Source organism: Rhinichthys klamathensis, unplaced genomic scaffold (genome assembly GCF_029890125.1).
Source record: "Rhinichthys klamathensis goyatoka isolate OS25496 unplaced genomic scaffold, OSU_Roscu_1.1 h1tg000006l_1, whole genome shotgun sequence".
NCBI lineage: Eukaryota > Metazoa > Chordata > Actinopteri > Cypriniformes > Leuciscidae > Rhinichthys > Rhinichthys klamathensis.
Window position 1 is genome coordinate 3,679,735 of NW_026606559.1, and position 26,715 is coordinate 3,706,449.

Sequence of the window (26,715 nt, forward strand, 5' to 3'; positions counted from 1 at the left end):
TCTTGTGCATGTGCTGAAGAAATTCAAAGAGATTTACAGAAAAGAGCAGACTTGTTAGTTCCTCTTCAGTTTTACTGATGTGAGATGGCGGAAGCAAATCATAAGTGAAACTAGCTCTGTTCCCCTTTTCATTCCTTTAAATGTCATAAACTAATGTCTTACATTTTTATTAGATTTTTCAGATTACTCTTGTTAATCATACAAACTCAAGACCATTGGAACGTCTGTTGTTGTAAGCCCTTTTTCCTCTCTTTACAGAGTTAAGAACACTTTGTGAAACTGTTGTGAAATCGTTGAAAGATCCTTTGTTAGTTTATACAGAGGAAATGTTAAACACAGATGTGTGGTGTTAGTGTTGTTGTTTCTTTTATTCATGTGAGGCATTCGGCTGAAAAGTGACTGCCGCCCGTTTTGGATTCTGTTTTAAATTTTATTTTGTGATTATAAACGGTGTTACAGTGATACATTTTTTTTTTTTTGCCTTTATATTTGGATAGCAGCCATTTATCATGAACAGGACCCTTGCACTCCGTCCATGGACAGCGATGGTAACCAATGGTCCTCTTCAACTGTATCATCATACTTTATCCTGGTGAGGTTATGACATACAAGCATTTAAGATTAGTTACTGTCGAAAGTGGAGTTCTGTTTTGCTTACAGTTTCTTTTCCTGCTCAAATGATAGTACGAATGGGAAATTGGATGATGAGCCATATACTGATGTGCCATACGACTATGATGACTTCTATGCTGGAAATATTGATTCATCTGCATTTTCCTGTGTTTATGGAGAACATGGAGCCAACATTCTTCCAGTGTTATACTCCCTTTTGTTTGTGCTGGGCTTTCTGGGTAACATACTGGTGGTCTGGGTGGTCTTGATGGGAGGCAAACTGAGAACCATGACCGACATCTGTCTCCTGAACCTGGCTATAGCTGACCTGCTGCTGGTCTCCTCTCTTCCCTTCCTGGCACATTACACCAGAGACCAGTGGATCTTTGGAGATGTTATGTGCATTATGGTCCTCAGTGTCCACCACATTGGATTCTACAGTGGGATATTCTTCATTGTACTTATGAGTGTTGATCGATACTTAGCTGAAGTTCATGCTGTGTTTGCCTTGAGAGTCCGAACAAGGACATATGGGATCTTAGTCAGTGTGTTCATATGGATTGTTGCTGTTTCTGCATCCTTTCCTGAGTTGATGTTCCTGAAAACCACAGGTTATAATGAACAAATACATTGCACATCTTATCCAACAAATGATCAAAATTCAAACCTTTTTTTGAGGACTTTTGGTATCTTGAAAATGAATATCATGGGTCTAATTCTCCCACTTATTGTGATTGGATTTTGTTACTCAATGATTCTGAAGAGACTCCTGACAGTTCACTCTTCCAGGAGGCAGGCCATGCGTCTAGTCATTGTGGTGATGGTGGTCTTCTTCTGCTGTTGGGTTCCATACAATGTCACAGCTTTTATAAAAGTCTTAGAGCTGAATGAACTCATAACACAGTCTTGTGACAGCAGTAAGGCAATTAGTCTAAGTCTTCAGATCACAGAAGCTTTGGCTTACTCACACAGCTGCCTGAATCCCATTATCTATGCGTTTGTGAGACAGAAATTTAGGAGGCACCTTTTCAGACTCTTGTACATGGCACCCTGCTGTAGACTGCAATTCATGAACCTTACACAGCCCACAGTTTATTCCCACAACACCAATGATGAGAAAACTAGTACAACAGTATAAATTGGAAAAAGACTGTCAAAAGAAAATTGTAAGTTTATATTTTATATACATATATATGTCGTAGGAGAACCAACACTATAGGAATGTGCGTCAAATCTTCTGACACTGCCAGAATTTGATTGCAACGGTCATTAATCAGCTGTCAGCAAACATGTCAAACAAGACTTCAGATTTTGGGGTATAGAATCAGAGGAATCTTTTAGGATTCTCAACATTTGTCTCCAACGGCCAAATTGTGGCCAAAATTGTACAGTGTAAACCCAGATGTAGATGAAGATCGGACCACATTATACGAGTAATCAATGCAGAAATGTATATACATTTTTTTAAAGCAGTTTATTTTAAACTACCAGAACAATCAAGCTTTGGAAATATGAAATATCTTAAATGTTTTATCTTTCATGCCATTCCAAAATGTATGACTTTCTTTTTTTTCTGTGGAACATAAGAGAAGATACTTTGAAACATGTTTTTATATATATATATATATATATATATATATATATATACACATATACACACACACAATGGAAGTCAATGGTAACTAAAACCTTTTGGTTACCAAAGTATCTTCTCCAAAACCTTTTGGTTACCATAATTATTAAAAATATCATATTTTGTGTTTTTGCGGAAGAAAGGCAAACAGACTTGGAATGAATGGCATCATGGAATTTTTCTTTTACAAAAATAGCAGACTTGTTTGTTCCTCTTCAGTTGTACTGATATATATGAGATGGTGGAAGCAAATAATAGTGTTTTCTGAGTGAAACCATAGCTCTGCTTTCCTTCCTTTAAGTGTCATAAACTAATGTCTTAAAGTTTATTTGATTTTGTAAAAAATATATATACATATATTTTTTACAAGATCTATATACACACACACTTAATTTTGACACACACTAAATTCTACCAGCATTGGTGTAGTGGAGATTGTAAAAATTAGGAAGCTCTGGACCCAGAGTCTGTTGACTTTTTAAAAAAAAGTTGATTTGATTTGGATTTTGAATCACTTTTAATTCAAGAAGTTTATCACTTGCAACCCGGTCGGTTTAAAAGTACTTTCACACCTTACGAGGTGTGAAAAAGCATAATGAATTGCAGACGAATAACCCTTTTACACCATGAGCAACAGGAAAATGCATCAGGCTGAAGGAAACTCAAATTCACAACTGCACTGTGCCTATTTAACTTAAATGAAAGGCATGTGGTAACATCTACATTTTGTTGAAGTGAAAGCAATTGTGTAAGATTATTGAATATGTAACTAGATTCAACCAACCTGAAATATTTTACTGAGGCTATATATATATATAACCAGATATTTACATAACTTCAGAAAAAAAAAAAACTTTTATCTCTTTACTGTCATACATTAAATCAGAGTAAACTTTTTCTGGTTTAGATCAATAAATATTAACATATTTTTTTTGCCTTTGTTAAATGTCAGAATCGAGCGAGGGATAATTTTTATGTATTTTTTTAATCACTTTCATCAAAGTCAGAAGTATACATTCACTTCCTTAGTATTTGGTAGAATTGCCTTGGCTTTTGGCTTGCTTAGTTGGGGACATTTAATATTCAACAATATTATTGATCTGCCTTACTTAAGGTGGACGTTGACGCAATTTTCTTCTAGAAACAAACTTTGTTGTATTATTTTCATGTTATCACTGTGAAGCTGCTTTGATACAATCTGTATTGTAAAAGGCGCTATATAAATAAAAGTGACTTGACTTGAATTGCCCCGAAACAGTTTCACTTGGGCCAAACGTTTTGGGTATCCTTCCACAAGCTTTCTACAATAGTTTGCTGGAATTTTGGCCCACTCCTCTTGACAGAACTGGTGTAACTGGGTCAGGTTTGTAGGCCTTCTTGCTCGCACTCGCTTTTTCAGTGCGGCCCACAAATTTTCTATAAGATTGAGATCAGGGCTTTGTGATGGCCACTCCAATACCTTGACTTTGTTGTCCTTAAGCCACTTTGTAACTAATTTGGAGGTATGCTTGGGGTCATTGTCCATTTGGAAGACCCATTTGTGCCCAAGCTTTAACATCCTGGCTGATGTCTTCAGATGTTGCTTCAATATATCCACAAAATTCTCTTTTCTCATGATGCCATCTATTTTGTGAAGTGCACCAGTCCCTTCTGCAGCAAAGCAGCCCCACAACATTATACTACCACCCCCATACTTCACAGTTGGGATGGTGTTCTGAGGCTTCAAAGCTTCGCCCTTTTTCCTCCAAATATACCGTTTATCATTATGGCCGAACAGTTCAATTTTTGTTCCATCAGACCACATCCAGAAATTAAGATTTTTGTCCCCATGTGCAGTTGCAAACAGTAGTCTGGCTTTTTTATGGTGGTTTTGAAGTAATGGCTTTCTTCTCCCAGTGTAACCTTTTAGCTCATGGTGGTACAGGACTCGTTTTACTGTGGATAATGACACTGTCTTACCAGTTTCAGCTTGCATCTTCACAAGGTCTTTTGCTGTTGTCCTGGGATTGATTCGCACATTTCACACCAAAAAACGTTCCTCTCTGGGACTCAGAATCCGTCTCGTTCCTGAGCGGTATGATGGTTGTACATTCCCATGTTTTTTATACTTGCGTATTATTGTCTGAACAGATTAACGTGGGACCTTCAGGCATCTGCAAATTGCACCTAAGGATGAGCCACACTTGTGGAGGTCCACAATTCTTTTCCTGATGTCTTGGTTGATTTCTCTTGATTTTCCAATGATGTCAAAGAAAGAGGCTCTGTGTTTGAGGTGTGCCTTTATATGCATCCACAGGTGTGCCACCAATTAACTCAAATGGAATCTATGAACCTCAGAATTGAATCATCTGGAGTTTTCTTTTTGTTTAAAGACACAATAAACTTATGTATACTTCTGACTTTGATGAAAGTGATAAAAAAACATAAAAATTATCCCTCGCTCGATTCTGACATTTAACAAATGCAAAAAATGTTAATATTTATTGATCTAAAACAGAAAAAGTTTACTCTGATTTAATGTATGACAGTGAAGAAATACAAGTTTTTGTGTTTTTTTTCTGAAGTGTATGTAAATATCTGGTTTCAATTGTATATATATATTGCTGCAAATTCAAATCACTTAGTAAGTTTGATATAATCTGATTTTGTTAATATGATGAAACTCTATTTCCATCTTGATGTAAATACATTGTTATCTCAAATACAATTTTCACTTTGATGTAACTTCTTACAAATCAGTTACTTTTTTATGCAACCTTTCATGTAACCTGTATATGAGAATCCCTGTTGTATATAAATATTATTTACATTAAATAAATTAAGTTACAGAACTATTATCATTAAGTATTATCCATGAACAAAGCTTGGAAGGTATATCCATCTTTGATAGAGAAATTAAAATCTCCCAGTTGGCTGATGACACGACTCTTTTTTTAAAAGATAAGAGTCAATTAACCAAGGCTATAAATGTAATGGAGCAGTTTTCATGTGCTTCTGGATTGAATCTGAATATGTCCAAGTGTGAGATAATGACGCTCTATAAAAATGATGATTCTTCAATCGATGGTATCTCAGTAAAAGAGGCCGTAAGGTATCTTGGTATTTATTTAACAAAAAAATTTAGCAGCTGGACGGCCGGGTCAAAAAAACCAAAACCAAAAACATCTTTAATCTTTGGCTCCAAAGAGACCTTTCCCTTTATGCGAGGGTTCTTTTATCTAAAGCAGAAGGATTATCTCGTTTTGTATATCCCCTTTCTCGTTTTTGTCAATGACTCTACTGCTAAAGGAATTAATAAAACAATTTGATTGTTAGTGTTAGATTTTAGTGATACAGTGAACACATTTCGGATAAATTGTATTAAAAGATGCTTAACAAATTCTAATTCTATATTTTTTTTTATCCCGAATCATATCTTTACAAAAATTGGTGGCCTTCCCTGTATATTAAAATATAACTACTTGCTGAAAAGATTGCATTGAATCTAAATTTCATCAGCAGGCCCTTCTTGCTTGCAAAGTTATACACCCACAATTTTTCACCACATTAAACCTTTCTATGGAACAACTCTAATATAATGATTAGGAATAAATCTGTTTTTCTCTCATGGTTTAACAGGAATATCTCAGGAATATTAACATGAATTCTCTCCATTTTTGATAAATCTGGTACATTTTTATCTTATGAAGAATTTATGTCTGTTCATAATTTCCCCTTACCATTTAAAGAATATAATGCAGTGCTATGCAATGAATATAATGGGTATGCAAGTCAACTTGTTAAATGTCATCTAAGTTTTAGTAAGAGTGTCACCAAAGAACTTGATTTGATCTTAGATGGAATACGTATATTTAACAAGAAATGTAATAATAAGCATATTTGACAAATTCTTCAGAATAAAAAATATAATGTTGCTAAAGGCAAATTTTATTGGGCCTCTTTTATTGAACTTATAGACTGGAAGGAAGCCTGCTGTTAACTCATAAGTACTGCATTTCCAATAAGACTTAAGAAGTTCATTTTAAGATCTTACATATACACAGTGAATGATACTGTGGCAAAATATATGGATGTTGACAGTTCTTGCTCATTTTGTGGGAATAAGGATGAAACACTGATCCATTACTTGGAATAGTTTATATCTTCATGTAGGCACCTTGATTCTTCCAAATCCTTTCAATTAAAATATATAATCTGTTACTATAAAGATAAAGCTAATACTTGATTGGTTGATTAAAAACAAGAAAAGTGACAGATTCTTGAAATATTATGATGATTTTTTGGTAATACCACTGATGCATAATATTTCCTCTGTATATGTTTATCATGTTATTTTGTATGTATGTGTGTGTGTATATATATATATGTGTGTGTGTGTGTGTGTGTGTGTGTGTGTGTGTGTGTGTGTATGTATATAAATACATATATATATATATATATATATATATATATATATATATAGCCTACACACACACACACACACACACACACACACACACACACACACACACACACACACACACACACATATATATAAACATTTTTTGAAACTTTACATATATTTAATATAATTTCATTCCTGTAGAAGTTCTATCTGTTCTGTCATGTATGTCTGCTTATTGTTTGATACATAATCAATAAAAAAAAATAAAAAAAATTGGATGGATGGATCGGATGGATGATTGATTCAGCTGCGGCGCCATCTCCTGGCGAGACGCGGGAATTCATTCATTATGGGTATTCTCTACTGGCCCACACTCAGTAGGTGGCAGTAATGCACCTTAAATGTTGGTTTCCACACTGATGAACAACCATCCGGGAACCCTTAGCGCGGGAGGGCGAAGGTTACAAACAACATGGCTGAAGACATGCAGAAGAAGAATAGTTTTGTTGCTTTTCGGCAAAATAGAGAAGGATGTTGCTGATTTTTTAACACTTCACAGCTATTCCATGAATTAAAACATGACGAGATGGACTATAGCGATGTTTGAGCAAGAAAGAACTTGCCTTTAGTATTTGAAGTAGAAATAACACCGCCTATCATCTGTTTGAGAGGGTTTGTGTGAATAAACTGAAGAGCAGCATGAACCGCAAGAAAGACAAGGGCTTTGAGAGCCCACGACCATATAAACTATAAGTATCAAAATGCACTCTTTTTCACCGCATGCATGGTTATGATTGCAGTTGTTTACATGTCAAATCAGGAGTATAAATAATCAACATTGTATCTTAAATAAATAATCAACATCTCAACCGTCGCATGAATTTAATGCATTACTTTTTGTTTATCTCTTTACAACCCATCAGGTTGTCTGCATTAACAACATAAATTTTCAGAGGAAGTCTGTCATTGTGAGTAGTCATACATATTTGATTTTGAATATTGTGTGTGTATGAAGTAGACAGATTAAAATTTGTGTAGATTGAGACAAGACTGTAAAGAGCTTTACCTTTTAACATTATGAAAAACTGAACAATACATTATAATGGACAGTCAAATAATTAGATGTGTCATTAACCTTTAACTCAAAGATTTAATGCAGTTTTTTGTTGCATATGAAGTATTTTCTGATAACTTAGCAAATAGCTTGTTGATAAAAATTCTATCCTTTCTCATTTTACAGTTAAAGCTATATTTCTTATGGTATTGATAAATGTGGCAGGATTTTTTAAGCACTTTTGTATGGATTTTTTATTATTTCTTTGCTCTGAGTAGGGTTATGTGGAGCTGACCATCTTTCCAACAGTGATGAACCTGAACCGTATTAAACTGAACAGCAAACAGTGCCGTATCTACAGAGTGAGAGTGAATGATCTTGAGGCTCCATTCATTTACAATGACCCTACGCTGGAGGTCTGCCATCATGAATCCAAGCAGTAAGCTCAGATTTATTTATGAACTTATTTATGAATTTTGAAAACACACACACACAATATGTAATATGAAGTGAGAGGAGTCCCAGCCTGGGATTGTGCGGAAAGATGAATTATGAATCAAACAAAAACTGTCATGAAATGCGTAATATTTCATCCCTCCAACAACCCCCCAAAAAATATTTTTAAAAAAATCCATTTTAATATAAAGCATATTTTTAGGACATAGTTTTGCATTAACATGTTTGTTGGCATAATTTTTAATGCCAATTTAGTATATTTCTTCATCCAGTTCTCATTACTGTAAGGTGAAAAATAATTATTTAAATGGTATAGTATTTTCATATAATTTGTTGTTCTGCTTTTATGCTCTCTTTAATAGGATGATTTGCATTACTGTATTTCAGAAAGTAGAATTTTGGCGCGATGTCAAAATGCAAAAATCGTATTGGTTCTTGAATGTGCCTATGGGCTTTTCTTTATGTAAAATATAATTTATAATTTACCAAGCGAAACCTGGGAAATGCTTGCCCGCGTCCGAGCACTGTGGCACTCCGCCATAAGATCTGGTGCCAGCAGTACACAGGCTTCCTTAACAGTAGAAGACTGAAGCGCCATGCCAATCGTCGTTCTCGACGCTAAGGGCCTGAATTAATGAATTAATTAATTATTATAATTTAATGATCATTATCATTATGATATTATTATTTACCTGAGAATTTCTGTCAGTATCTTAATTTCTAATGGGTAATAATGTATTGGTTTTCAAGTGTGTTCTTGTCTTCATCTTGGTGCATGTTTTCCTCTGGTTAACAGGAGGAACCTGAACTATTTCTCCAGTGCTTACACAGCAGCGGTTAGTGCTGTGGATCCAGATGCTGGGAATGGGGAGCTTTCCATTAAAGTTCCTTCTGAGCTCTGGAAACAGGGAGATGGTGAGTAGATCAAGCAGTATGACGTTTTAATTTAATTTTTAATGTCTGTTCTGTTCTTATGGCTTGAGTTTTTTGTAATCTGATGGTTTTAACAACTGAATCAGAAACCAATGAAATGGAAGCTTTGATAGATCCTTTTTTTCATACTGTGACGTATATTCGAGTGTAGCTGATTATTGAAGAAGACAAAAATGTAGGTTGGGGATTTGTTGTTGATAATATTTTGAGTTGTGGTTGTTGCACTTAAAAAATGGAGAAACATGTGCGTGAGCTTGTCACCTCACCTGATAGAATTCTGTCGTTTTTACTGGAAGATTAAATAATGATGGTATTTTAATTTTCTATCGAAGTGGCGGAACTTTTGACGTCACTAGTGCTTACTATGTCCCTTAATAATGCCTCAAGGATTGATTGTTCATTTTTTAAGGCACAGATTAATATCTGTAATAATAATCCGTTTGTCCCGGTGTTTGTGTGCAGAGATGAAAGTTATGAAGGTGTACATTGAATTCTCATTGGATCAACCGAAAGGAGGGTTGCATTTTGTAGTACCTGATGTGGAAGGAAGTATGGCAGAAAGAGCAGCCCATGTTTTCTCCTTCGGCAACCAGAATTCCTCACGGTGAGCTGCAGACATTCATATGCATGAAATGAAAGATCATTGTGGTGGTAGTTATGGTTAAAGATGTTAGGCTACTTCCACATAGTGATTCACAATTACTAAGATTACAATCCTATATAGATTACATCCTCAGCATTATTATTGTGATCTTTAGGAAGGCTCAAAGTTAAGTGTCCTAGTTATACTTGTGTACCAAAGATTTAAATGAAAGTATCTTAATGAAGCTATATATATATATAGCTTCATTAAGCTACTTGAGTTATTTTGAGGGGACAGCAAATTTACACTGTTATACAAGCTGTACACTCACTACTTTACATTGTAGCAAAGTGTCATTTCTTCAGGGTTGTCGTCCCATGAAAAGATATAATAAAATATTTACAAAAATGTAAGGGGAGTACTCACTTTTGTGAGATACTGTAAATTACAACTAAATTAATAACTTTTTTACAACAAAAATGAAACATCACAGAACTTACTTAAGCTGAACTGTGACGCTATTTTCTTCTAGAAACAAACCTTGTTACATTATTTTCCTGTTATCTCTGCTTTGAAACAATTTGTATTGTAAAAAGCGCTATATAAATAAATGTGACTTGACTTGACTCAAGGTGGCGCTCAACACATGAATTAGGGAAACGTGAACAGAAGTTAACTAACCTAAGAAAAAGGTTTTTAACGGGATGGCGGATAGACAATGTGAGTAAAAAAATAGATGTCCCAGCCACGTTTAAGGTCAAAGTCTGGACGCACTTCAGCTTCTATTTTTTATATAAAATATTTAAAATATATATATATATTTTTTTACAATTGATGGGACAAACATGTTGTAAATAGACATTTTTGACGCTCTTCACCGAGCGCTTACACAGATACACACGGGAGCGTTAAAAAGCAGACGTCTATCAGCGGATACCTAATATATCCTCTGACAGACGGATCCGCTGATAGATGCCTGCATTTAAACGTGCTCGGTGAAGAGCGTATAACAATTTTTTTTAAAGCGTTGATCATTGTAACCAATCACAGACATAAATGTTGAGCGCATGAACACAATGGCCAATCAGAGGTGTTTAAGAATCCGTTCAACAGCGCTCAGGGGGAATTCTAGGGGGAAATGCTGGTGTCGTCACATTTTAAAAATGTTAAAATACCCAAGTTACCTTTACAACACCTTTGACACCTTTACATAACCTTTGACAACACTATTCCCAGGTTTATTTTAAGGAAGCTGGTAAACACTAAGATGTTCCCAGGTTTAAATGAAAGAGATTGGTAAATTTTTTAATGTACCAGGTTTATATAAAACAAGTCGATAAGCAGCTAAATGTGTCAGTTTACACACAAAGAAAAGTTTAAGCTTTTAAAAAGTATAAGCATAAAATGTTTAATTTACTTAAAATGTTAAATGTAATTTACAGACTGAATTTTTTTTTTGTGCTAACAGTTTGGACTTGAATAAAGAGAGAACCTGCACTTAACCTTTTCACAGGCATTTATTTTTCATAGACGGATATTGTGATGTATCATTACAAGATTGTCTAGCAATATATCGATTATCGCAGAATTGCTGTATTGTGATATTATCAGTATCATGAGCTGTGTATCGTATTGTATCGTCCTGTTATTCCCATCCCTACTCAACAGATATGTCTGTGATTGGCTACAAAGCTCATCGCTGCAAAAACACGTTGTAAATAGAAACCTTTGATGCTCTTCACAGAGCGCTTACACAAACAGTCACGGGAGCATTTTAAAGCGTTTTAAAGCAGCCGGCTATTAGCGGGTACTGCAGAACGGCAGGTATATTTTGGTGGCTGCAAAGATATTTTCAATGCAGGGAAAACCTGAGTGTGATATTGTAAATTGATTTTATTTTTACCCTTTATAGTCAATTTTACCTATATAAGGGCAGTTTTTTTTCTAACATAATTAAATGTATTACCTTATCTTTTATGTAACATTTTTACATTTAATCAATAGAATTATTTAGACACTAGACAATTAGAATAATAAGACATTATTTTTACCAAACAAATGAAATTTGTTTTGCAATGCAGAGGAAACACAAAGCTGCATCTGAAGTGGCATTTATATTTATTTACACAAACTGTTTAATATAACTCAAAGGGGACATGAATTAATTTAACCTGTAGTTATGATGGCATAAATAATGTTTTGAGATTAATGTTTTAAAAATAAAACTTTGATTATTGAAATATGAAATATATTTAAAAGATACCTTAATTATACTTTTATGAAGCTAAAACCGGCAGTAGGTTGTTGCAAGTCACTCTTAATAAGTGAGCAATGTAGTCATTTATTCAGCCGAATCATTCAAACTGCTGATTCATTTTCTTCACAAAGTAATTGTCTGCATCCAAAATCTCATATTTTAATACTATATAGTATGCGAAAAATGCCTAATATGTACTACTTCTGGCAAAATTCTGAAGTGTGCATACGATAGATGCTTTACTATCTCATGAGGCCATGGGAGAACAGTTGTGAATGGCAGTGAAGTGACACCACTGACACTGGTAGGTCACATGACAGTGACAACTAGGGGTGGGAATCTTTGGTCACCTCACGATCCGATCCGATTCCGATTCTGGGAGTCACGTTCCGATTCCAGAACGATTCTTTATCTACCCCCCCCCCCCCCCCCCCCCCTTATTAATTCATTAGTTTACATAAGTAATTAAGTACTTTATAAAAAATAATTACAAAATATTTTTTTTTTTATTAAAACAGTTGTATGTTAAGAATTTTAAACTAATATAGGCTAACTAATATAACAAATAATAAAGAGGAGCATAGAAAAATATAAAAAACAATAAACAAAAAGTGCTTTCAGTAGCCTATAGATTATCTGAACGTTCCATTCAAGAACTGTGAGTGATTTTTCTTCATCTTTACTGTTGTTTTTTACTATGACATCATAGACTGCGGGAGATCTATTAAGCTGCATTCACGCACGCATCTCTTTTGAAATAAAAGAAGTAATGCGGTGTGTCCTGTCCGTTTAATCCCTTAAGACACAACTGGCTGTGTTTACGTTAATTTTGCACAAGTAGGCTACATTAAACCACTACACGGAGTCGCGGAGTCGCACAGCCGCATGCGCGAGCAGTCTCACAAACAAAGCGCGCGTCAGCATTTGAAATTGAAAGCAGCCTTCTGTTAGTGAGGTTCATATTTTAAATATAAAGTCCACTGCATTCCAAACCACATAAATGATGACTTCGTAGAGCATTTGTAAGGAAAATACCGACGGGCGAGACAGCACACTTCAAGTGTAACATCAAAGAAAGCGCGCGTCTCTCACAGCGTATCCTGTGCAATGAAGCCTGTGAATGTCCTTGTAATTAGCTTCAACCTTTCCGAACTTTATGAAAGATTATTTTACGGAAGGTTCGAGTGGTGTATGTGTGTGAGGAATTGGAAGCAACCAGAATACGGGTGTTTCTAAAGCAAACTCAACGTCATCGCACATCTGGTTAAAAACTAAGCTCAGAATCGATTCTGGAATTCTCAGAATCGATCCAGAATCGTTGGAGAGAGAATCGCGATGCATCGATGGATCGATTTTTTCTCCCACCCCTAGTGACAACATGGCAAATGTAATATCTCTGGATTACATAAATACTACACACATTCAATTACATAGAACACATTTTAGCGGTCGCAGAGTTATTACTTATCCAAAATATGTACCTACTCCGAGAGTATGCGATTTCTGATGCAGCAACTGACTTAATGAGTGAGTCATTGAATCATGCATTCAACCGATTAATTCAAAAGGACTGATTCATTCAGTAACGAAACACTGCTGTGTGTTGCTCAGTCGCAAAACAGTTTTGCTGTGGCTTTGTTTGTGGCTTTATTTTTGTTGGAAAAATAGAGCAAAAACAGGCAATATGGTATCTACAGTGTAAGTCACTTAATATTAACTTCTTGTTTATTGAACAGTTGCCCTAGTTATTGTTACTACGCCCGTCAAACAAATGGTCAAACACGTCCAGCGCGACAGATTGCCATGACGGGAAGAGGTATACCCGTGCGTGTCAGTGAGCAATACCTCAGCGATATCCTCCAGATCGAGGCAAAAGGGGTTTTACAGTATGCAGTGGAGGGATATATTCAAAATATAAAAGTACGCAATGAAGGAGACACGACTACTATCGAGGCTAATGCTTACCGGTCTCAAGCAAAATCTGAGAAACCCCATGACCTGTAAGTTACCTCAAATGCAACCAGCACAGCGTTGAAGAAGATTTTATAAGCTGGTTCAGTGGCTAATTGTTTGGAGTTAGAAATATATAACTCGCGCTGCATATTTAGTAATTTTGCCTCAGATACAGGATTATACATTCGCTTTAACAAGCAGGTTGTTCATTACCACGGCAACCGCTTGCGTGTCATGCTGAATGCGATTTTCTTGTTTAAAAAGTAACTATACATAAGAGACGGAAAGATGCAGATAGCCATACATTATTTAAGGTTATTTCTATTCGTTACGATATTGATATATGAACTGATGTTGTCAAGTAAGCTTCATGCTTTCCCCGTTGCGAACGTGCACTCCTCTAAACTGTAGTCTACAGGTGCTGCACTGCTAGTTGACTGCTGCTCATTTCCCCCTGAAAATATCATGTTACCAACAACCCTTTAGAAAACGTAAATCCTTTGTGGATCCTCTTGATCTGCTTTATCCATGTTTCTTTGACTAATCTCAGTGTCTCAGTCTCACGGACCTGCTCACATAGTAACGGTTGCTGCCGTTTTGGGAGAGGGTCCGGCGAAAGGTCAATTGTGTCGATATGTCGCTCTTCGAATGATATTGTTTAACTATATCAAATGATATAAATATAAAAGACAGAAACATTTTTTTCCCCCCATATCTTGAATTTTGCATTTTAATATGTAAAATCATGCAGAGAAAGAATGCACTCTAAATGCGCACACACATCATGCAGGCGATATAGCACACCCCTAATGTACATACACACCAACTTGTCTGTATGAGTGTAATAGTACTACTGATTATTATATATTTCCTAATCTTCTTCACTAGGTTCTGGTTTCCATGTGTAGACTCCTACTCTGAGCTGTGCACATGGAAGCTTGAGTTCACAGTGGATGCCTCCATGGTGGCAGTGTCCTGTGGGGACCTAGTGGAGACAGTCTACACCAACGATATGCGCAAGAAGACCTACCACTACATGCTGCCCATCCCCACTGCGGCCCCGAACATTTCCCTGGCTGTGGGGCCCTTCGAGATTCTGGTGGACCCCTACATGCATGAGGTGTGTGTGAGAAAATCTAATGTCATTTTTAGTTTTGAATCCATAGTTTAGAAAATTGGAGGATAAGACAAAGGTCATTTTCAAAGATTTTTGTGGGCAGAGGCTTACAGCTTTTCACCTGATCTGTCCGAGTTGTCAACAATGTGAAAAGGTCTTCCAGTGGTTTTCCTTTAAAATAATACATAAGTCAATTAAAACAGGAATATATTACTATTGTTAAAGGCACACTGTGGAACTTTTCAACCTTTATAATATATTACCAAAACCCATTGAGATGGTACATCGACTTACAATAGGTTGAATGACACGTCTGCCGTAGCCTGAAGGTGTCTGTATCGCTTTTCCTAGCACAATGTAACTTCGGGTTTCGGGTAAGAACCCGAGCACAAAAAGAACTACAAAATCCAACCACTTTACGGCATACGTCACTTCCCCCACCACCCACAACTTCCTCAGATTCTGACGTGAGTGCTCAACTCGCGTTTGATTGCCGTCTGTATGTTTTCGTCATGGCCGAACCCACAGCTACAAGGAAGAAGGCAAAGGTTTTGTCAGAGGACACTAAAAAAAAGAAAAAGGCATAGTGACAAATGAAAAGCCAGGACGAGGATCACCATTGGTCCAGCGTTCGCTCGCTGGCGTGAGCTACAGGAGGAGGAGGGGTGCCCGACCGATGCTGACGCTTGCCTGCACACAAATGCCGTTTCCAAGGTGACCCAGATAAATCATATAAGTAGTGTAGTATTTTCTGGCATTCCGGCCACAGCCGATGGTGTTATGAGTGTAATAAAATGCCCACAGCCCATTGTTCATTTCTACACACAAACACAGCCCGCCACAGTGCAGGGCTCGCACAAATAAAGTCGACTCATGTCAAATGTACATTAAATGTAGTGAACGTGCCCACGACTCAGTGCCCACAAACACTACACACGACATGTCCCACGGTTTCTGTAAAACGAAACCAACACACATAAGTTACAGTCAGCTCAGGCCGACGGTGTTTTTAGTGCAGTAAATGTGCCCGCCGTCCCGCGCCCACATTCACTCACAGACATGTTAGCACTAAGCCCCACGGGGCTCGCCCCGCTCGCTCTCTCTCAGCAGACTGCTATAAGGGAATCGAGCGCGGCAAGGCTGCCCGCCTCAAACACTGCAATCACACACAATCTAAAGACACGGGAGGCTGACCCACTGTCTATGGGCTGACCGGTTGACTGTTTGTTGACTTTTGCGACAGTGCTGCGGAGCTTGTGGCCTCTAGGGACGCTAGACGTGAAAGTTACAGGTCGAGCGCCACTAGTGGCCAAAAGTTCCGCGGTGTGCCTTTAAACTACTATATGTACCCCAAATGGCACATGTATAATAATAATAATAATAATTGTAGTAGCAGTATAATAATAATAGTAAAAGAAAAAAAAATTCAGGATAAAATTTTATTAAAAAATAATTATATTTGTTTTATCAGGTCATTTTTATTTATTCTCCTATTATTTATTCTCCTATTTATTTATTTATGCAGGTTTAGGCCTCCATAAAAATACCAGTGTTATTTTAGTTTTAATATAGTTTTATTAATAGTTTGAATAGCTTTTATTTGTATATTTTTAGTTTCACATTAATTTTAGTTAAATTTTTAGTAATTTCGTTATGTGCTTTTCAGAGGTTGCGTTAACCGAATATTTAACCCATCGTTGGCAGATTTCCCATCGTTGACATCGTTTTTTAGCAGTGACGGAAAAATCTGAAGGCCATCCCTCATTTTTACAGATCACACTGAGGGTGATCTATTGTAACTGTAACCCACTCCTATCCAGTTGATGGTGATTGCACATATTAATTGGCAATTAGCTTGTATTGTCTCGTCTTTGTCACTGCTGCATACAGTTGCAAAAGTGTGAGTGTGAGAAGTTTCTTCAAATGGCCAAATAGTTGTGATATTGTTAATAAAGATGAAAAAAAGGAACTGATGCAATGGAGGATGAAGGACAAATAGACAATATTTATCAGTCACTAACAGCAGTTACGGGGCAACCAAGCGGCAGCAAGGAGGTCAGGAGGGAGTACCAGGTTCAATGGGAGCAAGAATTCACGTGGCTGAGAAAGGAAGGTGGCAAAATGTTCTTCGACATCTGTAGAAAAGCTAACATGAGTAGCGGATTTGTCCGAGGGTGCACGACGATGCAGAAATCAGCTTTGAATTATCACAAAAGTAGCCATAGCCACATCGAAGCTTCATGAGTAGTCAAGCATGTCGAAAAATCACAGGCTGCCTGTAATGAGGCATTCAAAACACAGTTTTGCACAGAGGTGTCAAAAGTATCCACATTCGTTACTCAAGTAGAAGTATAGATACTAGGGTTTAAAAAGACTTCTGTAGAAGTTGAAGTATCAACTCAAGCTTTTTACTCAAGTAAAAGTGTAAAAGTAACTGGTTTCAAAACTACTTAAAGTATAAAAGTAAAAGTAATGCAAGGAAAAAAAAATGCCATTAAGGACAAATGCTTAGGCCGCGCCACAGGGGCCGATAGTGCACTACCACCTCCTAAAAAAACATGTTTTTTAAAGGCCATCACTGTAACGTTATATTAAAATGTTAATGTTGAAAAATTTGGGATGCACTACCTGTTTCAGCCGCATATATGCCCATAGAAAATGAATTTCAGTCCAATTTCCATTTTAGTAAAATGCAAATACATTAAAGAACCATATGTGTGTACTACTGAGCATTAACATGTGTTTCATGGAGCGGAAGATATGATGACTAGTTGCCTATAAGTATTGTAATGGTGCAAAAAGTCAAACTTCAGAGGCATGTTATCATCGCAATGGTATATGTTTATACTTCTCTTTAAGGGCGTAGGTTTGATTTTGATATTGGTGGGGACTGGGGACATTCACAGGAGCGGAGGAATCAGGAAATTAATAGGATAATGTATTAAGGTTTTTAGTCTATATTGACCTTAACAATACGTTAATTCATTAATTCTGTAATGTTACAGGTAACTAATAAAGACAAGAAGGCAGTTTAACAGAGACTTAACCTTACTCCGTTCATAGTGCAATGCAAGAGTGCAATACTGTCTTCTTCCTTGCTTTTTGAAGAAGCCAAACACGTCTGCATCTTTCATTAAAAGGATATAGTTCACCCAAAAACGAAAATCATTTAGGCTACTCACTCTCAAGTTGTTTCAAACCAGTTTCTTTCTTCTGCTGAACACAAAAGAAGATATTTTGAAGAATGTCGATAACCAAACAGTTGATTGTAGCCATTGACTTCCATTGTAGGAAAAAAAAAATACTATGGAAGTCAATGGCTACCATCAACTGTTTGGTTATCGACATTCTTCAAAATATCTTCTTTTGTGTTCAGCAGAAGAAAGAATCTGGTTTGAAACAACTTGAGAGTGAGTAAATGATGACAGAATTTTAATTTTTAAATAAGTGAACTATCCCTTTAACAGAAATTAACTGTTGGCATATATGTTTTGCATCAATACTGTCAAGTTTGTCCTGTTGGATTCGATACACAGCAATACTGTCAAGTGTCACTTGTGACCATTGCATTGAGACATGTTTTCAGGGTCCTAAGTGCACTGAAACTTCTTTCAGTCCAGCTGATGAGACTGGTATGACAAGGTTTCAACTTGATCAAACAGGCCTCTCATTTCAACAGACCAAGCAATGTTATTTTTTCATGTTTTATGGGGACTTTCCATAGACATATGATTTTTATACTGTACAAACTGTGTATTCTACCCCCCTACACTAACCCTATCACAGATAACTCTCTGCATTTTCAAAAAACATCACTTAGTCTGATTTATAAGCGGTTTTCAAAAAAAAAACAAGGATTTCGGATATTGCCATCTTTATGGGGATATTTTGATCCTATAATGTAGGGTTACACACACACACACACTCTCTCTCTTCTCTCTGTCTCTCTCTCTCTCTCTCACACACACACACACACACACTCGATTATGTTTGCCATTTATCCCGCGTTTGTCTTACAGTACTGTATTGTAAAAACGGCTGTCCCCAAATCAATATTTGACGCGATTTGCCCCATATTCTTGAGCAGAAAACTGTTGATTTCTCCCTCACTCACCGCATCTAGGTTTCTCTAGCCTCTCACAAGTTAGAAAGAAAACACAAAGCCAATCAGTTTAGCGATGTTCAGGAGGCGGGACTCAGATCTATTAAACGTTTGTGTAATTGGTAATTTTTTGAACGATGACAAGCCGAAATTAAAACAAGCCGAAATGTAATAGGAGTAACGAGGCTATTTTTAAAATGTAAGGAGTAGAAAGTACAGATAATTGCGTGAAAATGTAAGGAGTAGAAGTAAAAAGTCGGCTGAAAAATAATTACTCAAGTAAAGTATAGATACCCAAAATTTCTACTTAAGTAAGGTAACGAAGTATTTGTACTTCGTTACTTGACACCTCTGGTTTTGCACAGTGTTGCATATGACAAATATAAACACCCCGAGCCACCTGTATCCTAATCTAATTCACCCATTACAGTCTGCTGGGTATCCACACCTGAACTGTGCACACTCGTGCACACCCCCACGACACTGTCAGTCAGATGGAGGAGGCTATAGCAATGACCATAAATAGCTCTATTGATGATCGTATCGCCAACAGCAGATACGTCAGGATAATAGTTGATGAAACGACTAATATTACGGTTGAGAAAATGCTGATAACATACCTAACACTTCAGTAGAGAGAGGAGCCTGAAACTGTTTTCATTGTAAATCATGTAATACCCTTTGGCACTGCAGAATGCATCACAGCAAAAATAATGTGTTGTCAGGCCGTGGTGTAGCTACAGACAATGATAAAGTCTGACGCGACCTCTGGTGCTTTTGTCATTTTATTAATGTTTTTTTTTTTTATATATATATTACTATTAAGGTTTAATTTTTTCGTTTCCGGTTTAGTTTTTATTTATTTCCAATTAATAATTTTAAATAATAACTTAAAATTATTTCAGTTCATTGCCAAGGCAACATTTCTAATTTTCATTTAGTCTAAGTTTTTTCAACTAATATTTATATTTTGTTTTATTTCAGCTTTATTTAAATTATCTAGCACCGATACCACTTTTTCCAGAATGAGTCCAATACCGAGACTTTTATTTTTAGTACTTGCCGATACTGAGGCTGCTGTCACTTTAAGAGTTGCATGTATCCAACATACTGTTACATGCGTTTTCTTTTCAACTGTTTACGTTCACTGAAGACATAACTGACTGTTTCACAAGGATACTTGCCTATAAGTTCATTTTGACAATTTTGTGTGAATTTGTCCATTCACGTGCATGAAGACATGAAAGAGAATTCGATTCAACTGGCTATTCAGTGTACGCTTCTAATGTTTGCGCACAGACAACTTCTTGAAAACGTCATGTGATTACTACACCGCCTTCCTATAATAATGAAGGGAACTACTCGTTATACATAAATCATGTAACAGTTCATGTTTTTACTTGCACATACGAGTCACTTTTATTTCAAATGACGCATGTGTGAACGAGCAGCAATCAAGAGCATGCAACAGAAATGCTCTCTCTCTCTCTCTCTCTCTCTCTACCACTAGTTAACGTTAGTAATATGCTTCTCATTTACTTTCTTTGCTTTATTTAAAGCACTTTAAGCACTTTAAGCAGCCATATCTGACCGAACTACAAACTTTTCAGCCATGTCTGTGAAAAAGGGATGTGCGCTCCACAAGCTGTGCCGCTGCTCAATCCCACTCCGCGTTTCACTTATAGCCGTACACATTTAATTTGTTTAACATTCTATAAACAGGGTTCGTACAAGGTGCTTAAAGTGCTTGAAGTACTTGAATTTGACTTTTTGAAATTTAAGTCCTGGAAAACCCTTGAAAACAGCCATATTTTTGAAGAGGTACTTGAAAAGTGCTTGAATTATTATAGGGGTGCACCAATACCGAGCTCATGTACTCATAAAAATGCTCCGATACCAATAACCGATAGGCCTAACGTTACCAGGCAGCGTGTGTATAGGAACGCATAGCTGTGGTGCGCGAGCTGATCATCAGAGAAAACCGCGCAGTGGATTGAGCGCGCAGCAGCACAGACACGCGAGCTGGTCGAGCACATCTCTTTAAACAGACATCAGTGGAAGGTTTGTAGTTTAGTCGGATGTCAATGGCAAAGAAAATAAAACGAGGCATGTACTAGCTTATTATTAACGTTAACTGACGAGAGAGAGCGCAGTTCTGTTGAATGCTCTTGATTGCTAAATCGTTCACTCAGCACGTGTTATTTGGATGACAACTAAATCAAGTAAAGTAAAACATGACCTGTTACCTGATTTATGTATAACGAGTGATTCCCTACATTATTACTGGACGTTTGCAGTCAATAAGTTAGTAAACAAAGTCAGGTATATCAAGTGAACGTAGCCATGGGGTCCGTGCGTTCGGTCTTAACGGGGCAGCACTTCAATAAACCCACTGCTGTTTTAATGTTAATCAAACAATGAATGGACAAATAAATTTCTCACTGCTCTTGACTAAATAGTCTACCCTTTTCAACTTTCAAAAGATCCATCTATATTTAATTCATCCAGTAATTTGTAGCCTTTCTTTGTTCTATTGTATTTATTTGTAAGTTGATTATATGTTCTTATTTTGTTGCTGACTGCTTACCTTTTAATAATGTTTTAAATTCACATTAATTAGGCTGGCAGTTTTTGTTGTAGTATCAAAATTGGATTTGGAAATAAATAATTGGAAATAAATAATTTCACTGGTGTCTAAACATTTGTACCACTGACCCAATTCTCAGCACTGACATTTCTAGAGCTGCTCTAGTCTAAATATGTGCTGTGCTATTCAATGATATATAAAATATGATAGAGCAATAGAATGTACAGTAACAAAAGCTCATACAATGCATTTTAGCAGGCTTAATTAAGCATGCAAATAATTGAAAGAAATACATATTTGATGAACAAATTAAGCCAACTAATATGATTATTACTAATACATTTAAAAATTACAAATGCAGTGAAAATTCAGGGATAGGTTATAGTATCGGTATCTCGTTCTGCAAAAAGTGGTATCGGTCCATCCCTAATTCAAAATATTGTGATTTTTTTTTTTTGTTGTTGTTGAAAAAATACAATTGTTTCACGCTAAATCAACGCTGCAGCCCGTCTGAGATATAGAGCTATTTCTCATTGCTATGAGCATGATATTAAGTATATGATAAGTATATAATACAACTTTCATTCTTCAGGTCAATCATATATATTAATGGGGGGACAAATCAGTTTCAATATCCTTTCAATGGTTAAGGCGATTTCCCATGCCTGACAGCGCTGGTCAATGGATTCACCTCTCTGAATTGAAACATCAATAAGTAAAAATAATAATCAAGATATTGTTTGATAAGTGCCGATTTAAGTCCTTGAAATCCAAAAAAGTAGTGCTTGAAAAGTCCTTGAAAGTCCTGGAATTTCATTTGACAGAGTCTGTACGAACCCTGTATAAATACGATACATTTACTTCATAGACATACTTCTCTGATATATCCTTTCTGATCTTTGTTTGCTCTGTTGTCTGTGTTTCTTTGTCACAAGCACTGTACTGTACATGCTGCGTGGTATCGGTTGTTGGTATCGTAGCATTTTAATGAGTACGAGTGCAGTATCGGGTATCAGTATCATATAAACAAATGTTTTTAATAGTTTTATATTTATTTAAAGCTCCAGTCCGTAACTTTTTAAGTTAAAAATAATCCAAAATAATTATATTAAAAAAAACTTATTCTGCCAGTGGTCAAAACTATCTGCTTGCCATAGCTAGATTCAAAACGGTTAGCTTGTAATAATGATTTTAATTCCAGTGGTACTGGTGGGTTTCCGCGGGAAATTCGAGCATGTCTTTGCGTCATGACGTCACACCCGTACACATAAAGAAGGAGTTTCGGCTAGCCGGCTATACTGCGCGTGACGAGATGTTTAGATGTATAGGCTTTTCTCGCAGCACTTTACATAATTTAACTTATGGCATCCAGAAAGATTCAAACAACAATCATCAGTGTCAACTGGAGATTCAGCAGTTATAAAACCCAAAAGACTTCGTACTTCGGATTTAAGGTGGCTAGAGAAAGAGAAAGAAACCGTCTCATGCGAACACAAGGATTTAAACATCGGCGGGGCTTTTGAAAAGTGCGTGAACTCCGTGTTTTGAAGGGGTTCAAAACGGAAGAAGAGACGGCTTTTTTCTGCTGAACAAGTAAGACATTTCAATAGTTCAATCGTGTAACAGTACGTTTTCTTAATTCACACAGTTATGGAGTTTCCTTTGTTGTGCCTTTCTCGTTTTGCTATTATGGAGAATATGAATTCTGAACTACGCAGGTAGCTGCTAACCATAAAACACATTAAATTTAACATTAGTCACGCAATGCTGATGTTGTTAACACGAACAATTTGAGAACAAAGTAGGCTATAATTTGCACGGTTGCTGTAAATCGCGTTGATTAAATCTAACGAAGCTTATCATGTCGAATGCTTTTTCCCCCTTAGTTGGTCAGAACAAAAATGGATTTTACTTACTTGTTCAGAAGACATTTTCTTATGAAAATTCTTATGTTGGTCAAACTTTCAGAAAGTGAATCTGTGATTCTGTATGACAGTAACATATCCACACAGCGCGGTGACTGACAGCAGCACTCGCCTCAAAGCACTGTGTTCATCCGCGCTGTTTCATGCCGATTTACAACCCACGTAAAGATAATAATTTCGCGAATCACTGCAGTTACAGATTTCGAACAGAGAGATGGCGACAAAGAGGAAAAGATACGGACTGCAGCTTTAACGACAATAACCCTGAGTAATACTACTAAAATATTATTTTTTGTTTTTTTACAGTGTAATAGTAACACATGATGTGAGCAAAACAGGAGACAAAGTGCATTGCTCGTTATTAACATAGCATTAAATTACTTTTATTTAAAAAAAAAAAAAACTGTAAACACTGCTGCAAGGCTGTTTCTAATAAAGGTGTTGATGTAGTGATGGTACATTTTAAAGCTTTCTATCTTGTGCTGAAATCCATCTCTATACTTTTGTAGATTTTGTAGATTTTTATATAAGCACTACTGTTAATTAAGTTATTTAATATATACAAATGAACACAATTAATTTATTATGTAGTTTATGTATGTACACTATAAAAAGTTCCTTAAAATGGTATTAAAAAGTATTAAACTTTTTACTCAGCATAGACATACCTGGCATTGTTATTGACTCGAACAAGTTTCCCTTTTGCAGTTGTCCACTAGATGGTGGTGTGCTTTTTTTATTTATAAATATGTTATATGGACTGCCAGAATGTTTAATGTCCTAACTGTAGGTCAGTCACAGGTTAGATACATTAGATCATCCAGATTCCCCAGATCGAGAGAATTAGGTACATACTTATATAATGCTTATATATTAAATGTAATACACTTTTTCAAATGTAAATGCTTTCCAATGCAATTATTGTTGCTTTTTTTATTCACTAAATTGTTCTAAATCAGAAATGTTGTGCTTTCACAGGTGACTCATTTTTGCTTGCCTCAGCTTCTGCCCCTGCTGAAGCACACCATGTCCTACCTGCATGAGATTTTTGAGTTCTATGAGGAGATCCTCACCTGTCGCTACCCATATGCTTGCTTCAAGACCGTCTTTGTGGACGAGGCTTATGTGCAGGTCTCATCATATGCATCAATGAGTATTTTTAGGTATGTTTATAATGACATTACAGGGTTTTTCCTGGGTCCAAAATGGTCTTGGTCGAACATGGTCATCCACACACGCAGTACAATGTACCCTATCCATGTGAACTGCAAGCCCAGTACTGACGATAAATCAAAAATAAATTCAAAGAAACAGTTTGTAATATTAACTAGGGATGGGCAAGAGTACTCGTACGTGACAGCGTCGATCGATCATGAAAATGATGATCGCCCTGACTTTAAAAATTATATTTGTCTTTTATTCTGATTGGTTATTGCGGCATTTGGGATGTTTCCTGAGGTCTGATTTGTTAGCGTTAGCTTCCAGACCGGCAAAATAAAGTGAAACTGGATTAGAAAGTGCGCTGCAGTGATGTCTGTAATCACTTTGATCATGAAATGCATTTAAGTGCAAGATGTGCAGCGCCAATCTATCATAAACATAACATTATAATGAGAACACGATTGTAATAGAATGTTGTAAATTCTCTGTGCTTGAGTTTTTCAGCGCGCTGTTTAAGGAAGAGCGCGTCCACAACAAGAGTTACACATCAGACAAGCACGGTCAAGTTCATGTGCGCATTCGCGTCCTTTTGTGCAGAAGTTGTAAGATTACCTTTATATAGTCTATATCTGATTAATCTTAAATATAAGACGTGTTTGGTTGAGTTTAATAACCAGCTAGCAAAACGCTGCAGTTTACCGACCGTTCATTCACTCTTCAGTTTCAGCTCAAATGCAATGTCTGACATAATTGACTATCATTGGGCTATTTGAGATGGTCATATTCCTTTTAGATACCTATTTCTTTTTCTAAATCATTGATGATATTAATAATCCAGCAGTGTTAATTTGTTCTAATTTTTTAACAGTAAACCTATGTTTTATTTAAAGTTGTTTCTCGTTATGACAAAAACGCGCAGTGATGACTTTCTATCATTAAAAATAAAATAAAGTGCAAGATGTGCAGCGCCAATGTACATGCCATATATAGCATTATAATGTAAACAGGATTGTGATAGAATGTTGTAAATTCTGTGCTTTAGTTGCCCGTGTATCAGCGTGCTGTTAAGGGAAGAGCATCCAGAGTTTCCCTTTCAAACCATAGACTGTAAAAAACTAGCACACTCAAGTTTACATGCGCATTTACGTCCTTTTGTGGAAGTTGTAATGTTACGTTTATGTTATGTGTCTATGATATTTGATTATTAATAATCTCATACGATGTGTCATAGAACAGGCTTCAGTTTACTGGAGATCATTTACTCTTCAGCTTTACCTCAAGCAACTATTTCTGTTTCTATCACTGTTTCTTTTTCAATAACATTGATGCATCATAATCTAGCAGAGTTATTTTTTCTAGTCATTGTTTTCATTGACATGTTTTCGTGTCATATTTCTATTTGTCAACATTAATTTTCATAACATTCTTACAATATTTTTTTGTGACACTACAGAAAGCGAGCAAAGATCACTCTCATTATAATCACTGAAGCTGACAATTATTTCAGTTCAACGTTAGGTACACAAAGCTGTGTTCTTGTGAAAACTCCCGCTATTATCAATTAATCTGTCTATGTTGTGCGATGAATCTCTTATTGACATTGTGTTATACTTTATATAGGATTATAATGAAAGGATAAACTATCACATAAATCTTTGGAGGGACAAAGATTCATTTTGGCGGCTGCAAAGATATTTTAAATGCAGGAAAACCCTTTTCTTTTTCTTTTTCGTGTGTGAATTTCAGAGGTCTTGTTAACAGAAGCTACAATGTAATTTGATGCACTGTTTGATTTTGTGTCTGTGCTTTTTTTTTCCTTTTCTTTTTTCTCAGCACCAACCTCCTTCACAGTGGTATGATCATAGACCAGACACCGATGACCAGGCGCTTTCTGGCTTATGCTTTGGCCCAGCAGTTTTTTGGTTGCTTCATCTCTAGGATGTCCTGGTAAGTAGGTA

At 36.3% G+C, this 26,715-nt stretch overlaps 2 protein-coding genes across 3 annotated transcripts in view; both read left to right on the forward strand.

Annotated features, from left to right (window-relative positions):
• Positions 1-471: 471 nt before the first annotated feature.
• On the forward strand, positions 472-2,057 carry LOC130090141 (C-C chemokine receptor type 5-like). Its single transcript, XM_056257707.1, has 2 exons — positions 472-592; positions 685-2,057. Exons 1-2 carry the CDS (start codon positions 510-512, stop codon positions 1,748-1,750), a joined length of 1,149 nt encoding a protein of 382 aa, XP_056113682.1. The 5' UTR covers positions 472-509; the 3' UTR covers positions 1,751-2,057.
• A 5,006-nt stretch (positions 2,058-7,063) lies between these two features.
• taf2 (TAF2 RNA polymerase II, TATA box binding protein (TBP)-associated factor) overlaps positions 7,064-26,715 on the forward strand; it is a 68,087-nt gene continuing 48,435 nt past the window's right edge. The window contains exons 1-8 of one of the 2 annotated variants that reach the window (XM_056257700.1): positions 7,064-7,382; positions 7,553-7,597; positions 7,962-8,122; positions 8,936-9,054; positions 9,535-9,676; positions 14,754-14,985; positions 24,575-24,759; positions 26,591-26,704. In XM_056257700.1, the coding sequence (XP_056113675.1) occupies positions 7,995-8,122; positions 8,936-9,054; positions 9,535-9,676; positions 14,754-14,985; positions 24,575-24,759; positions 26,591-26,704 (920 nt within the window). In that variant the 5' untranslated portion in view covers positions 7,064-7,382; positions 7,553-7,597; positions 7,962-7,994. Of the gene's footprint in view, positions 7,383-7,542; positions 7,598-7,961; positions 8,123-8,935; positions 9,055-9,534; positions 9,677-14,753; positions 14,986-24,574; positions 24,760-26,590; positions 26,705-26,715 lie in introns of both variants that reach the window. The other variant, XM_056257699.1, reaches the window with a different exon arrangement.

Coding starts and splice junctions, on each gene's coding strand:
- LOC130090141 (XM_056257707.1), top strand. CDS start 510: ATGAACAGGACCCTTGCACTCCGTCCATGGACAGCGATGGTAACCAAT. Junction 593..684: donor TATCATCATACTTTATCCTG/GTGAGGTTATGA, acceptor CTCAAATGATAG/TACGAATGGGAAATTGGATG.